This window comes from Coturnix japonica, chromosome 7 (genome assembly GCF_054131305.1).
Source record: "Coturnix japonica strain WE chromosome 7, WE-NBRP24, whole genome shotgun sequence".
NCBI lineage: Eukaryota > Metazoa > Chordata > Aves > Galliformes > Phasianidae > Coturnix > Coturnix japonica.
Window position 1 is genome coordinate 10021760 of NC_140669.1, and position 18267 is coordinate 10040026.

The following is an 18267-nucleotide window of genomic DNA, read 5'->3' on the forward strand; positions in this document are numbered from 1 at the left end:
AACCCCTTCTTCTCTGACTCCAGCTGCACTGCACAAGTGCTGACTCAGGCATGAGCAACACCCGTGCGACAGCATTGCCTGCCCTGGGCACCCAGACAGCCCACACCATCAGCCAAGAACGTGTTCTGCCCCAGTGAATCACACATCAACCCCAGCAAGTCCTTTCATGACCCATCAGTCACCAGAGGGGAAAAAAAATTACATGCACACAAAGTAATTAGAGGTGTAACCCTCTCCCCTCCCTCTGTGCAGGCTTAATGCTCCCTTTGTCTGAGCATGTTTGCCTCGCTAAGTCATGCCTCGGGACAGCTTTCTTGACAGAAAACAAAGGTTAATTAAAAAAAAAAGCACAGAGAAATCCCTCATTAAAATGGCCACCCCTCTCAACATGGTTCTGTACCCAGCCTGGTCCCTCCTGGAAACAGAGGGCTGACCCACAGCCATCAACCCTACAAGGAAGTTAAATCACACATAGCCAGTCTGGGGCTGTCACTGGCAATGAAAGGTTGGAAACAAAGGTGGAGGGATGACCCAAGAGGCAGCCAGATGCAAATCAAATGGTTGTTATCTGCCTCACGCACTGAGATCCCAACCTCACTGGCTGTTCAATTCAATTAAAACCTTCCTCTAGCGTGGTGGCACGAGCCCTGTGACGTGATACAACTCTGCAGCCAGTTCTCACACCAAAGACACTCAGTTCCCTTCCCTCCTCACCTAAGGAGCTGAGGACACAAATCTTCCTTCCAACCTGACCACCCGCACTACCAAATACTATACCTCCACGATGGAGGTTCCCCTATTACAGGCAAAGTCTGCATAAGACCTGCAATCTGCAACTGCACAAACATCTCCCCCACATACTCGTCCAATTTACCTGCATGAGCAATTCTGATCCTGTTAGCTGGAGAGAAGTGGTGAAAGCACACACACGTGCACGCACACCAGCCAGCTCATTAAAACTAATTAAATAGTCTTCCACAGGGAGTTTTGAAATGCATATGCAGCAATTCTTTTTTTCCCCCATTGCTCTTCCACACATCCAGAGGGTTGAGAAGCATGATTACTCACCACATGAAAAATAAAACTAATATGAAATTTAAGGGAGCTGCCATACTTGCACATTAACAGAGGTGTGCTGTGATTTAATCTGCCCTCCTGCTTAGAGACAAATACAATGGCAGCAATAGAGAAGAAAGAACACCAATGCTCAGTCAATCCAAGCTTCTGTAAGAAAGTGATCGTATAGAACATTTTTTCCCGAGCAGCTTTTGTTAAAGTCTACCCAAACGCCATCATTTTGGTGTGTGAGGTGTGGAGGCCAATGCATTGCTGTGAGCTTTCAGTGCAGGGAAACTACAGCCTCAGGTTCGAAATCATAAAGGATAGACAAGGGCTGAGCAATGAGGAGAGGGATCTATAGCATTCCCAACAGTGATCTCAGTCAGAGCAATTGGAGCCAGCACTCCTCACAGCTGACAGGACGGTCCCAAGCCCAGTCAGGTCCACAAAGCAACACACATGCACGCATGGCTGTGTGACTGCCAGCGTACATGCTAATTTCATGACAGACAATCCAAAACCAGGAAAGTAGACACAAAAGCCACATGCCATGACTGTTATAATGAGCAAACTTCCTTAATTCCTTGCACATGCACTTTGGGTCAAACCCTGCTACAGACAAGCATGAAGTCAAGGTTCCCACTGACCTCCTGAGAGTTGGTGCAGATGCACTCAGGGCACACAGCTAGTTAAGCACAGGGCTGGTACGCTCAGTGAATTTGCGAGCTTGGCTAACAAAACCAAAGGGCTTGCAGCTTCCATAAACCAAGCTGCTCCCAATTTTTTCACCCTTGCTCTTTGAAGCCTTAAAGAGCAAAAGAACCTATAAACACAATAAGTTCCTAGACTACAGTAGGAAATATCATAAAATACGATGGGCTATTGAAATGGGTAACATAACTGCAGCATTCAGTTATTCAGGTTATTTTGCTGGTTAAATGCCTAGCTTACGTCTATTGCTGTGAACAGTAGGGATACAAGTCATAAAATACACAGGATGACAAGTCTCCAGGCAGGGTTAGTGCACATGGCTGCACTGACTGTTCAAGTTCCATGATCATTCCAGCAATACAGCTTTGACAGTCACTACAATTTCAATTTAGAAAGCACCAGAAATTAACTGCAAACAGCAGAACACAAAGCCAGAAAGCAGCCTAGATGTCAAAACAAGACAGAAGAAACCATTTTTTATCAGCAAGATCTTTCAAGAGAAGATTTCATCAAAGCAATACACAGTAAGTGTATTTAAAGGAAATTGTACTTTAAAGAAAAACAACTAGGCTAAAACTGACAACTTCCCACAGGTGGTTTTCTTTTTTGTGACCCTATGGTAGCTGCCTTTGCTGCATGGCTCATTACCAGAGCCAATAGTGACACATTTTCATCTCTTTTCCCCCTATTTTGTTCTGAAAGCTCTGAGTTGATAGCAAAAATGTTAAGAAATGAATCTGTTAAAAAAGAGAGAGAGAGAGAGAACGAGAGACAGCACAGCCAAAGGCTGAGCTCAGTGCTACAGAGCTGGCTTTGCAGAAGTGTTTAATCCAGAAAACTTTAAAAAGAAATTTAAAAAAGCCAAAAGATTTAAAGCCATATTCATTCTGACTGCTGAAAAATACAGGTGTTAGTCCTAGATTATATCCGGTTGGAAACAGAAGCTATGGGAGGGGAAAGCTTTAGGAGTATTGGAGTCACAACAGCTTTTTCACAGAGACAGAGAGAAGCAACTTGCATATAAATAAGTGTCCAAAATAGGTCAGCGCTCTTTTCTTGGCCACTGAAGTTTGATACTTTTCAGGGAGTTAGCCTGGATGGTGGTGACACACTCGACACCAGTGAGACTTAAGTGCGTGGAAGGAGCCCACCAGCAGCTGCAGCCTCCCAGCCAACCCCACAACAGTAGTTCAGGGCTGCCCATACATCAGGCTGGGAAGTGAAGACAGAAAAGAGAACCACAGATTCCTATAGCACTGGGGAGCAAGGCTGCTGGTCAAGCTCCAGCAGCATCCTTGACTCACTCAGCTTGTTTGCCATCAATAAAAAGCCCATTAATTGCACAATGTGCCTGTTAAAAATAACTCCAAAAGTCATCGCTAGTAAATTAGTAAGACATCAGGAGACGCAGGCACCTTAGGTTTGGCATTATGGAAACCACAGAAGAGTCAGGATTCCCTCAGGAGCTTTCCCCAAGGAAACCATGTGGGGAGATCCTCTCCTTTTGATAGGGCCCAGCTAACAAGGTCTCTTCTCCATGCAACCACCCAGCCCCTTCCATTAGGGCAGCTATCCCTCTCTTCCACCCTCCTATGCAAAGTGCCTGCAGGACCACACCAAGTAGCACTCTATGCTAAGGACATCACATACGTGTCCAAAATAATCTTCCAAAGGACAACAGGCAGTACAACAAAATCTGTGGACTTACGCATTAAGAGAAGGGAAGAAAATCTCTGCAGTCTCCACACAGCGAGGAGAAAAACAAGCTAAGCTCCCATTCAATGCTTAAATTCAGGTGGGCTTGATGAGGGGTTAAGAGCTACAACCAAATGAGCAGCTGATGCTTGTGCCTGTATGATGATGATCAGCTGTGTCAACTGAGACTTGTCTCCAGCTGGATGGAAAGCAGTGAGAACAGCTCCCCTATGGGGGTCTCTATTTCGGGAACTGCCATTTCTGTTTTAGAGCCATCCTTGGGGACAGCTGTCCCACTGCAGACAAGCCCCTTCTACAGCAAATCACCTGCAAGGCTACTGAGGTTACAGTGACAAAGAGGTTGATCTGTTGAGTCCCTATCAGATCTGTGCTTTAAGAAATAGTGATGGGGCTTCCTACAAGCAAGTCACTGATAGGCAGTGAGATTCATCCCCGTGGCTTCAGCACAGCAAGCTGTAGCAGGGCTGGATGGGGACCTCCTCAGCCACTCAAGGTGGCTCATGCTGGAAAACCATCATCTCCAGCCCCACTGGAGTTACATAATTCTGCTTGATCTAGTGGTTGGCAACCCTGCCCATGGCAGAGGGGTAGAATTAAATGATCACAGAATGGTTTGAGTGAGAAAGGACCTTAAAGACTTGTTCAACCTCCTACTGTGGGCTGGTTGCCACCCATCAGATCAGGCTGCCCAGAGCCCCATCCAACCTGGCCTTGAACACCTCCAGGGACTGAGCATTCACCACTTCTTTTATTTTAAAGCCATTCCCCCCGTCCTATCTCTGTCAGACCACATAAAAGGTTTAAGGTCCCTTCCAACCCAACCTATTCTATGATCAATGTAAAATACCTTACACTGGGCTTCTCAATAGACTCACCCCAAGTTTGAGGATGCTTAAAACCTGACCCAAAGACAAAGGGATGATGACACACTCCGCTCTCACCCCTGCTACGTCTACCGTGTCCAAAATGCTTTGGGGGCAGGAGGGACGCCTCCACTCCAGTGGATTCCAGGCTGGATCGAGTATCGCTCTGCCCGCACTGCTGTAACGCGACTCCGGCGCAGGGCAGCACGCCAGCACAAACACCGTATCGGGTGCTCCGCTGTGCCGACAGCAATGCAGCAGTGTCCCGGGGCCGGATCCAGCCCCTCCACACACGTGCACCTCCGGTGCCGACGGATGGCCGTGCAGACACAGCCCGGCTCTGCGCACAGCAGCGGGCGGCATCAAACCCCATAGAGGAGATCTGCGTGCCTGGCGAGTGCGAGGGCTCCTGGGAACAGGCCTTTTACTGGGCTCCAGATGCTGTGGAGTGATTGCTTATATGAAGGCGGGGGAGGCCCCTTTACTGTTTCTCATTTCCTCTTTTTTTTTTTTTCTCTTTTTTTTTCTCTCTTTTTTTTTTTTCCTACCCCCCCCCCGCCCCCCGATTTCCTGGTTTTGTTCAGAAGCACAAGAGAGTCATTCATCATTTTTCTTCGAGCACAAGGAGAGCTCTCACCTCCCCCTCACCCCGAAATCCCTGCCCATCAGAACAGGCCAAAAAGGCTCGCAGCAGGGAAGACAGAGCTCCCCGGCTCCTCCAAGCAGCCCAGGCACAAAGGGCCACTTTCTCAGCCGGGATCAGTGGGTGCCAGCCCCGAAAGGGTGAAGGCCAAAACTCAATGCTAGGTCAGAAAACGGATATCAGCGGCAGAGAAAAGCAATTTGCACCGGTTTGAATTACAGGAGATGCAAAGCAGAGGGTAATTTGCATGCTGAGGAGACAGACAGTGCCTCAGGTAACAGGAATAAAGAGCTGGGAGATGCAGGGCCACTTCCTCCGCAGCCCTCCCGCTAACCCAAACCCAGGGTGGTTCCATCACGGTGCTGATCCTCTGCCCCTCAGATGGGGATGGCAGTGGTCCAGGAGCAGCCTGGGCGCACGATCTGCACGTGGTGACAAGCCACCAGACCCGGCTTTTGGGATGGGCTTCCAAGAAAGCCCTGTTTGGAACACAGGAGGGGGTGAAAAGGGACCACTACACCCAGAGGGTCAAAGAAAAACCTCTGTATGGCTTTCTTCTCTCATCTCCAAGTCCCAATTGGGTTCACCAGCATCCCTTCTTGATGGCCTTCTCCTTCTCTTGGGAGGGAGCCACTAGGATCTCTTAGTATAGCGGCAACAAAAGGAGATACCCCAAATGCCCTCAAGAGAGTAGGAAAAACTCAAGCTAGCTGGAAAACTTGCTCACATTTTTATAAGCAACTGTGTCTCTGCACAAAAAATTAGGACAGTGCAAACACATGACATCTACATGGGGCCTTCTGGCTTGGCTGATGACCTGGTAGAAAGGAAAGAGCAAATAAAACCAAACATAGAGAATGTTCTGGATTTTCATTCTGTTTGGTAAGTCAACCAGGTCTGCTCATGGTCGAACATAAGGCTTCGTTATGGCACTTCTGGGAGGAAAAGGGATAGAAGATTGTGGTCAGAAAAGGGCTGGTGGGATGGAGGGAGCCTTAGGGAACCAGCGGTTCCACTGAGGAGAGACATATATGGAACAATTCCAACAAGAACTGAACAGTAACAACAAAAGCCACCAAGAGGTGGTATTCAGGTGGGTGGTTATGTTGGGTTTCCATGACCCGAAGTGCCAGCACTTGGAAAGACCCCAGTGGTAAGGAGTTGCTGGCTGGACTAGGTAATCTTGGTGGTTCTTCCAACCCTAATGATTCTACGATTTTTCACATTTTTCTTTGTGGGTTAATTTTTGCTTTTTACTGTGAGCAACCAAAATGATCAGTCCCAGCCACCGGCCCCAGGCAGGACCCGACACATGGACTCCACTGCACAGCAGATCCAGAGCCTGTCACCTCCCGGGCTCCAACCCTCCCACCCCACCAGAATGGTCCTGGCCAGCTGCTCTATCCGCAGCACTGCAGGTCTGAGCAGGTCTCCGCTGAGCCAGACAGGTCAAAATGAGCCTGCCAGCACCTCTGCAAAAATAATGCCAGGTGAATCCGAAAGCAGGAATGGGGAGAGAAGGGGAGGCTGAAGTGCAGCAAGAGGAAACAAGAGGAATAGAATGCTGCACTTTGCAACAGGGTGAAAATAGAAAAAGCCTGATGGCCCAAAAAATAGGTGATGGGACAAAACAGCAGCTAAGGAAGGAGGCATGAGGGGCTGGGATGACACATTGGTCAGCATGGGTTTAATAGCATCTTTCCCTCTTGGCATCAGTGAATGCCCCACCAGGGGCCCATCAGGCTCTCATGCCAGAGAAGACCAGGTTTCTGCTGTTGTTGCACCAAAACAACCCCCAAAAATCCCAGGGGATTTTACACTGGAGGTTTTCAGCGATTTCTTCACCACGGCATGTTCAAACTAGGCTGCACATGCCATGTGGCACCACAGGGGTTTCCGTAGCACTGTCTCCGCAGTACCTCCCAGTCTGTTCTGTCTAAGAAACAGGGATGTGGAAGGGATGAGAGGAGCCCAAAACCGAGACCAACTCCAAAATGAGGCCAGCTGGACACTGTTCCAGCTACAGCCCTGCACTTTGGCCAGGAAAAGCCCTGCACGTTTTCTTCAGAAAGGAGCTGGGAGTGAAAAGCCCACAGCGGGAGCGCTTCCTCCCAGCCTGACCTGAGCCGTCCTGCGTACCCGCAGCGAGGGCATGGCCAAAGGCAGCCAGCTCGCCCACCCCACAAGGAGGAAGGGGAAGTTCATTTTCTCAGCCAAAAGAGAATAGGGAGTTCAGTTCCAATGGCAGGAACGTCGCCGTGATGTTTAGTCACTTTGCTATTTCTGCTTCTCTTGTATGACAGGAGTCCTCCAGTCAGCACTGCAAAATGCATTTACCTGAACTTTGGTGTCTAAACTCTGATGCCCAAGCTTTGGTACTCCAATGTCCCTCCAATCATAGAATCACCAAGGTTGGAAAATACCTAAAAGGTCATCCAGTGTGAGGACAGGGTTTTGGGAAGTAACAGACTCCCCTGAGCCCCAGCAAAGCAGGCTGCCTGTGAACAGATACATGGAAAAAGGGCGAACCTGCAGCCCTGGGCTAGGGCTGCCCAGGGTCTGACTCACCGGCCGAAAACAGCAAAGCCAGCCATGCTGCAAGCCAGGGCATGACAGCTCCAGCGCCCAGAGGACCAACTCTATCTCCTGCTCTGCAGCACAGCTGCTGTGGGAAAATCCACATTTGCTCCATTTTCAGCTATGAGTCCAGAGAATCATAGAATACCTTAGGCTGGAAAGGATCTTAGCTCCCATGCTATGGGCAGGGCTGCCACCCACTAGATCAAGTTGCCCGGAGCCCCATCAAACCTGGCCTCGAATGCTTCCAAAGATGGGGCATCCACAGCTTATCTGGGCACCTGTTCCAGTGCCCATGTCCATGCCTAATGTCTATGATCATGTTCCCAGTCCAAGACCCTATCTCGCATGTGGTACACTGTTCTCACATCAAAGTTAGCACCCTCAGCCCAAATTCCATCTCCAGGACAGCACCTGATCCCTAATGTCACAGTCCCTCTTGTTCTGCCTGGAGGCATGGGCTGGGGCTGTTTGCCCTTCAGGCACCATGCACGCCTGCAAGGTTGGCAAGAAAAAGGTGCAACCAGCTCGGGGTAACTCCCGGGCAGAGCAAACAGCAGGCTCCAAGTGTTGCACAACAAGCCTAGGTCCCACAGCCAGGCAGGCAGCCCTGCCCCACTCTTGCTGCTGACACCACTCAGCCCACAGCTGCAGGGATTTCAAAGGCACAGTGCCTTCCTCACCATGCCACCATGCTAATTGCGGCACTGCACTGCAGACACTTTACTTTCTGCCATACAGAACTTAAGTTTCAGTCATTAGCAGCTCTTCCAAGGAGATCATGTGAATTGTCTCCCCCCACAAATTCTAATGGAGTCCATGGTGGGCTGCTTCCAAAGAAGAGCTGCAGCAGTATTGAAGCCCCGCTGATGGAAATCAGCAAGGCAGCTCAAGGCAAGGCTCACCCCATACACAAGGCAAGGCTCACCCCATACTCATCCTTTTCTTTAATTCCCAATTTATGCACTGCTGGTCACCACCGAAAGCAGGATTATGGGCTTGATGGACCTTTGGCCTGATTGGGCTGCTGCCAGGTAATATCTGTGCTGCACTTTCAGCAGGGTCTGAATTTTCAAAGGGCTGTTTCAGGACATGTGGGACCAGCCCAATGGCCAGGGGTTAAGGTAACAAATCCTTGAAATGAGACTGATAAAAAGATAGAATAAACAGAAAAACAGAGGTAAGCAGTGACTGAAATCAATAACAATCATTACTAGAAAGTCGGAAGCTTTCCAACCAGCTGAGATTAGAAGAAAGCCATCTGCATGATCATTTTTCACTCTTTTCTAGCAGGGGAAATTTTGTTAATGATGAAAAATTTGCAATTCGTCTGTCAGCTCAGCTTGCTGGATGAGGGTCATGGTTCATTCCCCAGAAGGCAGAGCACAAAACAAGTCACGTTCTGTAAAGTCAGACCTGCAATAACCTGATCACCACCCTGGTCACTCTGCTGTGTTCAACTTCAGTCCTGGTCCACAAAGGTGGGGCTGAGCAGAAGGAAGGGTTTAATCTTACAGTGGTAATGGCTGGACTAGATGATCTTCTAACCTTAATGACTCTATGATCCTGTGACTCAAATGGAGAACCTCTGCTCAAACAGAAGAATCTGAAGCAATAATATTCATAAAGCAAACACTGCAATGACCAGCAAGCAGTGCCCATTTAGCACACCTGTCCCTTACCAGCACAAACTTCTCAGGACAGCACTGGTGCTACTAGAAAGGGATTCAAATCAGATTGAGCTCACAGAGTCCACGCAGTACCTTTGTTTAAAAAGCTACGTGAGAAATGATAAGCTGTTAAAGACAGACTCTGCACAAACGTAAGCAAGGGAAAGTTATCAGCTCTGGGTTTCCAAAATATTTACCCAACCTGCAGTTGCTCTGGCAGCTCTCTGAAAGTCACATGCTGTCATTTTAATGGCATTCCTTTGACCAAAACTCAAATGCAGAGGACCCTTTGTTACAGACATTTCCAAGCACTTTCCTACCCCAGATACAAAAGGTCCTTGCAAGGTAGGAGCAGTACTATGGAAACCCATTACAGATGGTGGATGCCCCATTCCTGGAGGCATTCAAAGCCAGGTTGGGTGGGGTCCTGAGCAGCCTGATCTGGTGGGAGACAACCCTCCCCATGGCAGGGGGCTCCGAATAGATATATTTAAGGTCCCCTCCAACTCAAGCCATTCTATGATTCTATGTAACTACATCCAAGGGTCAAACAAACTGGAGGAGTAATTAACAAGCCTATATGAATGGCTTGAGTTGAGCATAGACTCAGAGGCAGAAAGAGACTCCCTGGGACATTTTAGTGGCTGTGCTTGATCTAAAACTTGAGTTTAGATCTCATCTGGCCAAAAGCCACAGCTTCAGAAGCACATCTGGAGGAGGATGTCGGTATACTCTGTGCGTTTCCTGACAAAGGCTTGGGATACCAGGTTTTATTTTTAGCACTATTTTCATTTATTCATGTAATGAGTTCAGTGTTTCAGGCAGCCCTGGAGGAGCAGGAAGGACATGTCCTGTAATAAAACTAATTAATTCTTGTGGAATTTCTAGCCATTATTGTGAAAGTGGCCAAATTCCTCACTCCTGAAAAGCTGCCAAAATAGCCATTAATCTGGCTGTGGTCATAAGCAGGATTCCTGTGGCCTCCTGCAACATTCGACTGGCCCCCAGGACAGGGAACGCAGAAACCGAAGCGGATGTTGTGATTTCCTCACCCCAACTCCCTACAGCCCCAGCTTTGCTAAATGGGACCATTGCCTTACAGGGCTCCGTGCCAAATTCCTCCCAGTGCCCCCCGACCAGACATGCCTCGGTCATGTGCACAAAGGTTAAGACCTCAGACCTCCAAAATCAAGCAGTTCAACATCGTTCAAAGCTCTGCAGACCAAGCTTTTCCACCTGCCCAGCCTTGATCACTCCCTTAGTGACAGGTGTCCTGAAGGGAACAGGGTTCTGAATCTGTTCTGAGCACATTGGAACTCATACTGCCACCACCCCACTGGGTCTTTTAGGAGGGTGAACTTTTCAAGTCCCATCTGCAATCAGTGGGAAGCCAGGCTCCTCCACAGAGAAATTCCAGGCAAGAATCCCATCAACCAAAATCCCCCAGTAATGCACAAGAATTAATGGAATCTGTATCACTCCCTGTGAGCCTGAGGTGATAGGGTCTGCGGCGTCTGGTATGGAAAATAAGCAAGAAATAAACTTATTTCAGTCACTACTGTCAACAACAACAAAAATATGACTCAGAATATCTACAAGGTGCCAATCTATTGTGTAAGAAGGCTGTAGTTGCCATAGTCTCCTTTTGCTCCAAAAAATTCTGGACTGCTCTTTAAATTCAGTGATGGGTTAGAGGGTCAGCCTCAAAATAGCACCTCTGGTGCTGATTTCCCTGCTATTGTATCACTCCAGTTTGTATGTTGTTCAGATGAAGGGCAACTGTCCGATACACATCAGAGATTGTAACAACTCACAGTCTTTGTCTAGTGGCAAATACTGTGCAAAAAAGAAAAGGCTCTTGGAAACCCATCAGCATGGACTGGGTCTTTCACTTCTAATCAGTAATCAGAAGAACTGGGATCGTGCTGCCTCTGCTGAAGTCTAAAAACCAAATGGAGAAATCTTGCTGTGGTCTTGAGCAGAAACACTGGGTATTGCTTAATGAATTTTCCCTGCACTGTTGGACTATGGATCTTTCCAATAGAAGATGTCATGCAAGTAATTGCAACGGCATTTCCCCATTGTTGGTATACAGCATCAGCTGGCTACAAAGACAAGGTGCAAGGAGGTACAAAAACTCTCCTCAAAAATTGCCTTCAGCCAGCAAGGCAGTGGAGATGATATTAATTTCAATGGCAGAGCATTAAAAATCCCTCCATCCCACCTGGGCTGTTCTATCTGCAGAAAATTGTAAGGAAAAGCACAGATTTCAACACGGTCCAATTCCCACCAGCGCTTTGTGTCACTCTCAATTACAGCCCAGAATGAAATACCAAGAAATCGTTCCTCGCGGCCGGCAGAATTAATGGGATCTTTGACTACAGAGAGCACCAGGCAGTGAACTTGTTCCCTTACCAGCCAAGAGGCACAGTGCAGCTTTCTTCAGAATAAAAGCTGCAATGTCAAAAGATAAATTAAGGCTTATAAAAGTGACCTGATGTTTTTCCGTACTCCGGTCCACAAGAAAGGCATGTGATTACTGAACCTTTCCTTTCTAAAACAATTTATTTCTATCATAAGATGAGACAGCAGGAGATTTTTATCTTCCTGCTCAGGCCCAGCCAAATTACTTGTGGGGCAAAATACTAAATACACCATCATTCTGCAGTTACAACAGCAGAACCCAGGCTGTCATATGCTGAGCTGCCATAAAGCTCCAGGAACTGTGCTCTAAGCCCTGTTCCTCCAGCCTTCACTCAGGGCAACCACATCATGGAATCATGGAATAGCTTGTATTGGAACGGACCTCAAATATCACCCGGTTCTAACACCCAGCCATGGACAGGGTTGCCAACCGCTGTATCAGGCTGCCCAGAGCCCCATCCAACCCGGCCTTGAGCACCTCCTGGGATGGCACATCCATCATGTTTGCCTGTAATGAATTGCCCGCTTGCATGTTTAATGAGCTCATACTTGGCCAACTAATGAAAACATCCTGGCCACCAAAGGTGGGCAGAGATGCTTCAGCCACAGATTTGGTCTGATGAATGTAGTTTGTGGTAGAATAAATATCATAGAATCACTTGAGTTGGAAGAAACTCTTAAGGGTTATCTAGTCCAACCTCCCTGCAACAAACAGGGACACCTACAGCTCCATCGGGTGCTCAGAGCTCCCACCCCCCCCCAGCCTGATCTTGACTGTCTTCAAGGATGAGGTATCCACCACATATCTGGGCAACCTGTTCCAATGTCTCACCACTGTTACTGCAAAAAACCCTTTTCCTTATATCCAGACAGCATCTCCCCTAACTGGTAACACTGTTAACACTTATAGAGCCAGAGGTGCAATCTGTTTTTTTTTACTGGTGGAAAACAAGCAGGGCTACACTTACAAAACAGCACCTGAACTTGTCATTCTGTCCTCCAGCCCCTTAAATCCTCAGTTCAGGATGGCTGTGGAACAGCTCTAGGAGGGGGGACACGGACTTCAAACATACTGTAGCCAGCCCCAGGTGTGTGCTGAGGACAAACACACCTCGCTGGCAGATGCAAACAACCAGCCACGACGTGATGGAAAGCAGAGCCTGATGATTTCAGTATGTGCCGCTACACACATGCTGATCTGGGCAGCACCTTCCCATGGAGGAGGGAGGAACACCTGGAAACTCAGCACATCACTGAGCTCAGCCCTTGTGGAGCAGAAATGCTTTAAAAGCTTCTTCACATTTTACTTTGCCCTTTGTCTTACTTGCCAGCCTCAAGCAAAAGAACTGTCCCAAAGGAATCCACCAAGCCCCATTCTCCCATACCCAACCATATCTGTGGGAATGATGGCAAAACCCCATTGATGGGATGCATCAGCCCCTGTGAATGCTGCAGCCAGGTTTAGACCAGGGCCAAACACAAACACACCTCTCGCATTCCAGTTTTCACTGCTTTGCCTCTTGAATTGTTTATCTCGGCTCAATTCCTGGATGTGGAAAAAACAAACGACATGGACTTTCTCACAGACAGGGCTCCTCGTTGTTCCCCTGACAAATACCACACTCAGCGAGCATGAGCCTGAAGCCCAGAGGAAAGGAAACAACTGCGAAGGACAAGAAGGAAACAGATCATTTGCCAAAGGACAGCATGAAAGCATATTTCTCCTTTGGGCCAGAGCCTTAAAATCTTCCCAGACTCCCCATTCCCTGTAGCTCATGTTCACAACACCATAAGCCCCATCACAGCATGCTCCTGTGGGACTGGGGCTGGAGTGAGCGTTATTTTCAAGCTGCTGCTGCACAAGTTTAATTTATTACCTCCATATCTAAAGATGACAACCAGCCCAGAAACTGGTCGGGTTCATCCTTGACCAAACACAGCTGATGCAGAAGACCTCAAAAACCTGGTGCATCTACTGGCAGAACCCCAGAGGCAACAAGGATGGATGAGCTGTATGCTTTCTCATTCATGTACCATCCTTGGAGCTCTTATTCATTGCATTTCACTTCTAATAACTTCTCCCACAACCAAGAGCCCTGTAGCCCTTCAGTTCAGCCAGAGCAGCAGTATTAACAAAGTGCCATGGACTGGCTCTTTGCAGCTGGCTTCTCCGATGTTTCATAATACCCAAGCCTGCATAAGCCAGGCTGGATGCCCAGCTGCAGCACTAGAAATGAGTTTCTCCCGTGCCTGTGCATTTCTGACTCAAAAGCCAATTGGTACAGACTATGGGTCTCGCTCACAGCCAGGCTCTCCCTTCCCTCTGCCTACACCTTTGTGGCCTTTAAGGCTATGTCAGAGCATCTGGTGAGGTCAGGAGCTTTGGAGGCAGAAGGGCAGATACACACTTGCACGTGCAGAGCATGACAAACGCTTTGTTTCCGTAGAAAAGCTGGGGGAAAGCAGAAGTCTTCCTGGCAATTCAGTGTATGTGAAAAATGCAGTCATAGCATTACTGGCATGATTTTCGAGTTGCTGTTAAAATTCCACTTACATTATGCTACCTCCAGCATCAGAGTCTTCTGTGTTTTGGAGCAATACATTAAACTGTCTTCTAGCAGCTGCCTGCCAAGGGGGAAATGGAGGTTTTGACATTTGACCCATGAGGAAGGATGTGTGGCATTTGGGGCCAAATCCCAAATAGGGATTTTAGCTGGATGTTAGAGCAAACCGCTTTCCTAATGGTTAACTATATTGGCACTGTTTTTGTTCCACAGCAGACCCTGGCCTGGTGAATGGGGCAGACCCAGCCCCACAAGCTCAAGTTTGCCTGCAACCTTAATCCCATAACCATAAGACATGGTCTCCATTAGGAGCAAAGAGCAGAGGTGCACTGGCACAGGTTGCCCAGGGAGGTGGTGGAGTCACCATCCCTGGAAGTCTTCAAGAATCATGGAGATGTGGCACTGAGCAACACGGTTGGTGGGCACAGCAGGGATGGGATGCGGTTGGACTAGATGACTGTAGAGGTCTTTTTCCAACCTTAATGATCCTACAGTTCGAAGATGGCCACTGGGGACCAGGACACAGCATGCAAGCAAGCGGGGTGCTAGAACACTGTAAGGGCAGTCCTCGTTCTGCTCCAGGTGCTCAACCCATTAATCCACCTTAAGACAGTACACAGAGCTCTGTGCCCTGCTGAAGGAATGAATTCACTCCGGGTTGGCATGAGAGCTCCGCACACAATAAGAGCCCTCTGTCCCGCGTGCAGGCGGCTTCACTCAGCACTGTGTCAAGTTGGTGACGTGATGACCTGAAATAAACCATAAAACCGTGCGGTCCAGTGGCATCAGAACTATTTTGGAGGCCCCGATCCCCAGAGGTGCTGAGCCTCCGTCTCGCTGCCTCCATCCACAGGAGTTCATGCCCTCGGCTCCCCGAGGGGGTGGAGGTTCTCAGCCCGATTTCCACAGACTGCTGCTGTTTTGTTCCAACATTCCCAACATCTTCAAAATACCCAAAGCTTCTTGTGCAATGCGCAACATCCCCTGCTTCCTAGCTACATGGTGGTTTATGTTACTTTCCGCCTACAACCATTTCAGGATTGGCTTTACAGACCTAAGTGGAAGACTAAACAATGCCGGAGCCACAGTGGGAGGATTTGCAGAGTTTTAGTCCTTGTTTCGTTTGGGCAATCCTTCTGCATCTCATCAGGGACAAAAAAACTTGCCAACCTCTTAATTTAGGAATAGCACGAGCTCTGCATTCCAGCCCTGAATCAGCCAAAGGAGCCTTTTCAAGCTGGAAAGGGGAAAAAGGGCAAATACCTTTAAGCACATTTGAGAAAGGAGAAAAAAAAAAAAAGGCAGACACCTGCCTTTTGCAGGCAAAAACCTGCTCTGGGGCACCGAGACAAGCTTGACATCAGCATTTGAAAGGGAATTCCAATCTCTGTGCTTTGGGTGCCAGACTGCTCTCCCTGTCACCGCTTTGAAGCAGAGGCAAACTCTCCCCCGTGTACATTTTGCAGACGGGAGCAGCGCCGTGAGCCTGAGCAGAACAGCACCGAGCGGAGCTGGCAGATGGGGGCTTTGTTTTTGTTGTGGGTTTTATTTAATAGCTACAACAACCTGTTAAAAGTTTTGTAATCTGAAGAGAGCAAACCCTTTTCTGGATGTCCAGGCTCGGCTGCCAAGACCTCGGCGGCGAATATTCCAGCTGCGTGCTTCACATCACGCTGCTTCAAGATGTGCCAGTGTTTTTATTATTCATCCCCTATGGACAGTGCAGAACGCCACATACATTAAAGCACTCTTAAGAGCTGAGCTATTTATATGTGAGTGAGCGAGCGCTGCATACATGCAGAGATATGGGCAAATCAGTCACACACGTTGTAAAGGCACAGGGAGAGTAAAATGAAGCAAAACTGTGATTTTAGTGGGGGTGGGGGGTGGGGGAGAGTCCATAAAAGCAAAAAAGTGGCATTAACTCCGAAAATCATCTCTTCATACACCACTGCTGTGCTCTCCATTCCACCCCGGCTTCTTCTAAGAGCATAAAGCTGGAGTCAGCAGCAGATTCCTTCAATCTGAATGCCCTCGGCTTCTTCTAGAGTGCAGAATTCACTCCGCAGATGCTCACAGGGTGCAGCTGAGCAGTGGTGCGCAGCCCCATGAGGCAAAGCAAGGACAGGAGTGGGGATGGTTGCAGCGTGGCCGCACAGAAGCAGCACCGAGCAAAGTTTTCTATGCCGCTGTTTTTTCTTTCCCCCTCTCTCCGCCCCTCCCTATCGCTCAGAGAGAGCCGAGGTGTTCGCTAAGCGATGGCATCCCCGAGAGAGCTGTCTCGAGCAGCCGGCGCAGCAACAGGTCTGGAGCCTGTGGCGTCCCTTCAGGCGGCGTGCTCGAGGATGCTGCAGTCCTGCCCGGCACCTTCTGCACGGAGGCAGAGGGGCCCCCAGCCCCAGGGTGGGCTCTGCTGGGAGTCGGATATGGCTCCCACATCGTGGCCCCATAGCCGCCCACATCCCACCAGGCAGCACATGGTGCTCCTACGCCGCCTCCGCCCGTATCTTCGGGGCATCCGTCACCCTACACGCTGCTTCCAGTTCCCCACCAAACCCAAAGCGCCCCTTAGATCCCCCAGCTCGGCGCTGTCCCCACCTCCAGCCTCATCTCCACCTCAGTCTGCCCCGGGGGGACCTCTCCGGATGACCCCAACCTCCACCCCGTCCCCCCGCAGCCCGGTTCCCCTCGCCTTTGGACCGGGAGCTGCCCCCAACAAATCCCCTTTACACCCCACCTCTGCGGTTCTCGTTCAAAAGGAAAACTTCCCCCAGGGAAAGCTGCAACCCCAAGCGCCCTTTTCACCCCGCAGCAGACACCCATCCTCTCCTCACTCCCACCCTAACCTTCACCTCTTTGTCCTCCCGTTCCCTGCCCTCCCTCGGGGTCTCCTCTCTCCCCGCTGCTCACCTGCGGGTCGCTCGGCGCTGGCTCCGTACTCGGCCGTGTCTCGGCGTCGGGCGCAGGTGCCCTGTCCCTGCACCAAGGCTTGCAGGGGCAGCTCGGCTCCGGGGTCGGGGTAGCAGCGCAAACCGGCGGCGCAACGCGGTGTGTACACGCCGCACGCTTCGGCCTCCAGGCGGGCGCACACCGGACAGCAGCCGCAACCCGGTTCCCTCACCAGCTCGGGGCAGGGCGGTCGGGCGGCCGGGGAACAAGCGGCCAGTCGTTCCGCCGTGCAGGGCGGGCAGCGGAACAGCACCTCGGGCAGCGCCGGCCCCGCCAGCGCCAGCGCCGCCGCCAACGCCGCCAGCAGCAACCGCGGCCAAGCGGCCCGCACCGAACCGCCGCGACCGACCCCGCCGAGCGCCATGGCGGGACTGACGGGCGGCGGGGCCGGCAGGTGGACACGCTCGGCCCCCCGGCGGCGCGGAGCGGCACGGAACGGCGCGGCTCGGAGCGGTGCGGAGCGGGGCCGGGCGCGCCGCCGCGACGCCGCAGGGTCCTAGAGCCGCCCACCCGCGGTGGGGGTCGTGAGAGAGGCTGGGTATAAATGGGCGGCTGAGCGGGGGACCCTGCCCCGCTGAGAGAGAAGGGAATGGGGATCGGGGAGTCCCAGGAGCCGGGTCCCGATGTGGGGGGTTGGGGACGGCCCGCCGCAGGGCTTTGCCAAGGAAGAGGGGACGCTCTCCAGGCTCAGCGCTGCGGTGTGAAATCCCCATTTTTAAACGCCAGCGCACTCCGCTCCCCCTGCTCCGCTGTCACAGTTCACCCTGAGGTTTCAAAGCTTCGGGGGTGTTACATTGTTACTTGAGTGTTCAAGAGGCGTCTGGATAGGGAGCTAGGATACACGGTTTTACTATAGGTATGGTAAAGGGAGGACGGTTGGTCTAGATGATCTTGTAGGTCCTTTCCAACCTTGTGACTCTCTGATTCTATGATTGATGCCTTCCTTAAGTTGAATAGCAAAGCCAAAGGGTTGCAACCCTGGTTAGGTCCTGGAACAGGCTGCCCAGGGAGGTTGTGGATGCCCCGTCCTTGGAGGTGTTCAAGACCAGGTTGGACGGGGCCCTGGGCAACCTGATCTAGTAAAGGTGTAT

The 18267-nt window shown here is 50.3% G+C and overlaps 1 protein-coding gene across 2 annotated transcripts in view; it reads right to left on the reverse strand.

Moving 5' to 3' along the window:
* IGFBP2 (insulin like growth factor binding protein 2) overlaps window positions 1-17618 on the reverse strand; it is a 49450-nt gene extending 31832 nt beyond the window's left edge. Inside the window, exon 1 of one of the 2 annotated variants that reach the window (XM_015868792.3) lies at window positions 17138-17618. In XM_015868792.3, the coding sequence (XP_015724278.1) occupies window positions 17138-17540 (403 nt within the window). In that variant the 5' untranslated portion in view covers window positions 17541-17618. Of the gene's footprint in view, window positions 1-3478; window positions 3585-17137 lie in introns of those variants that run through there. The other variant, XM_015868793.3, reaches the window with a different exon arrangement.
* Window positions 17619-18267: the final 649 nt, after the last annotated feature.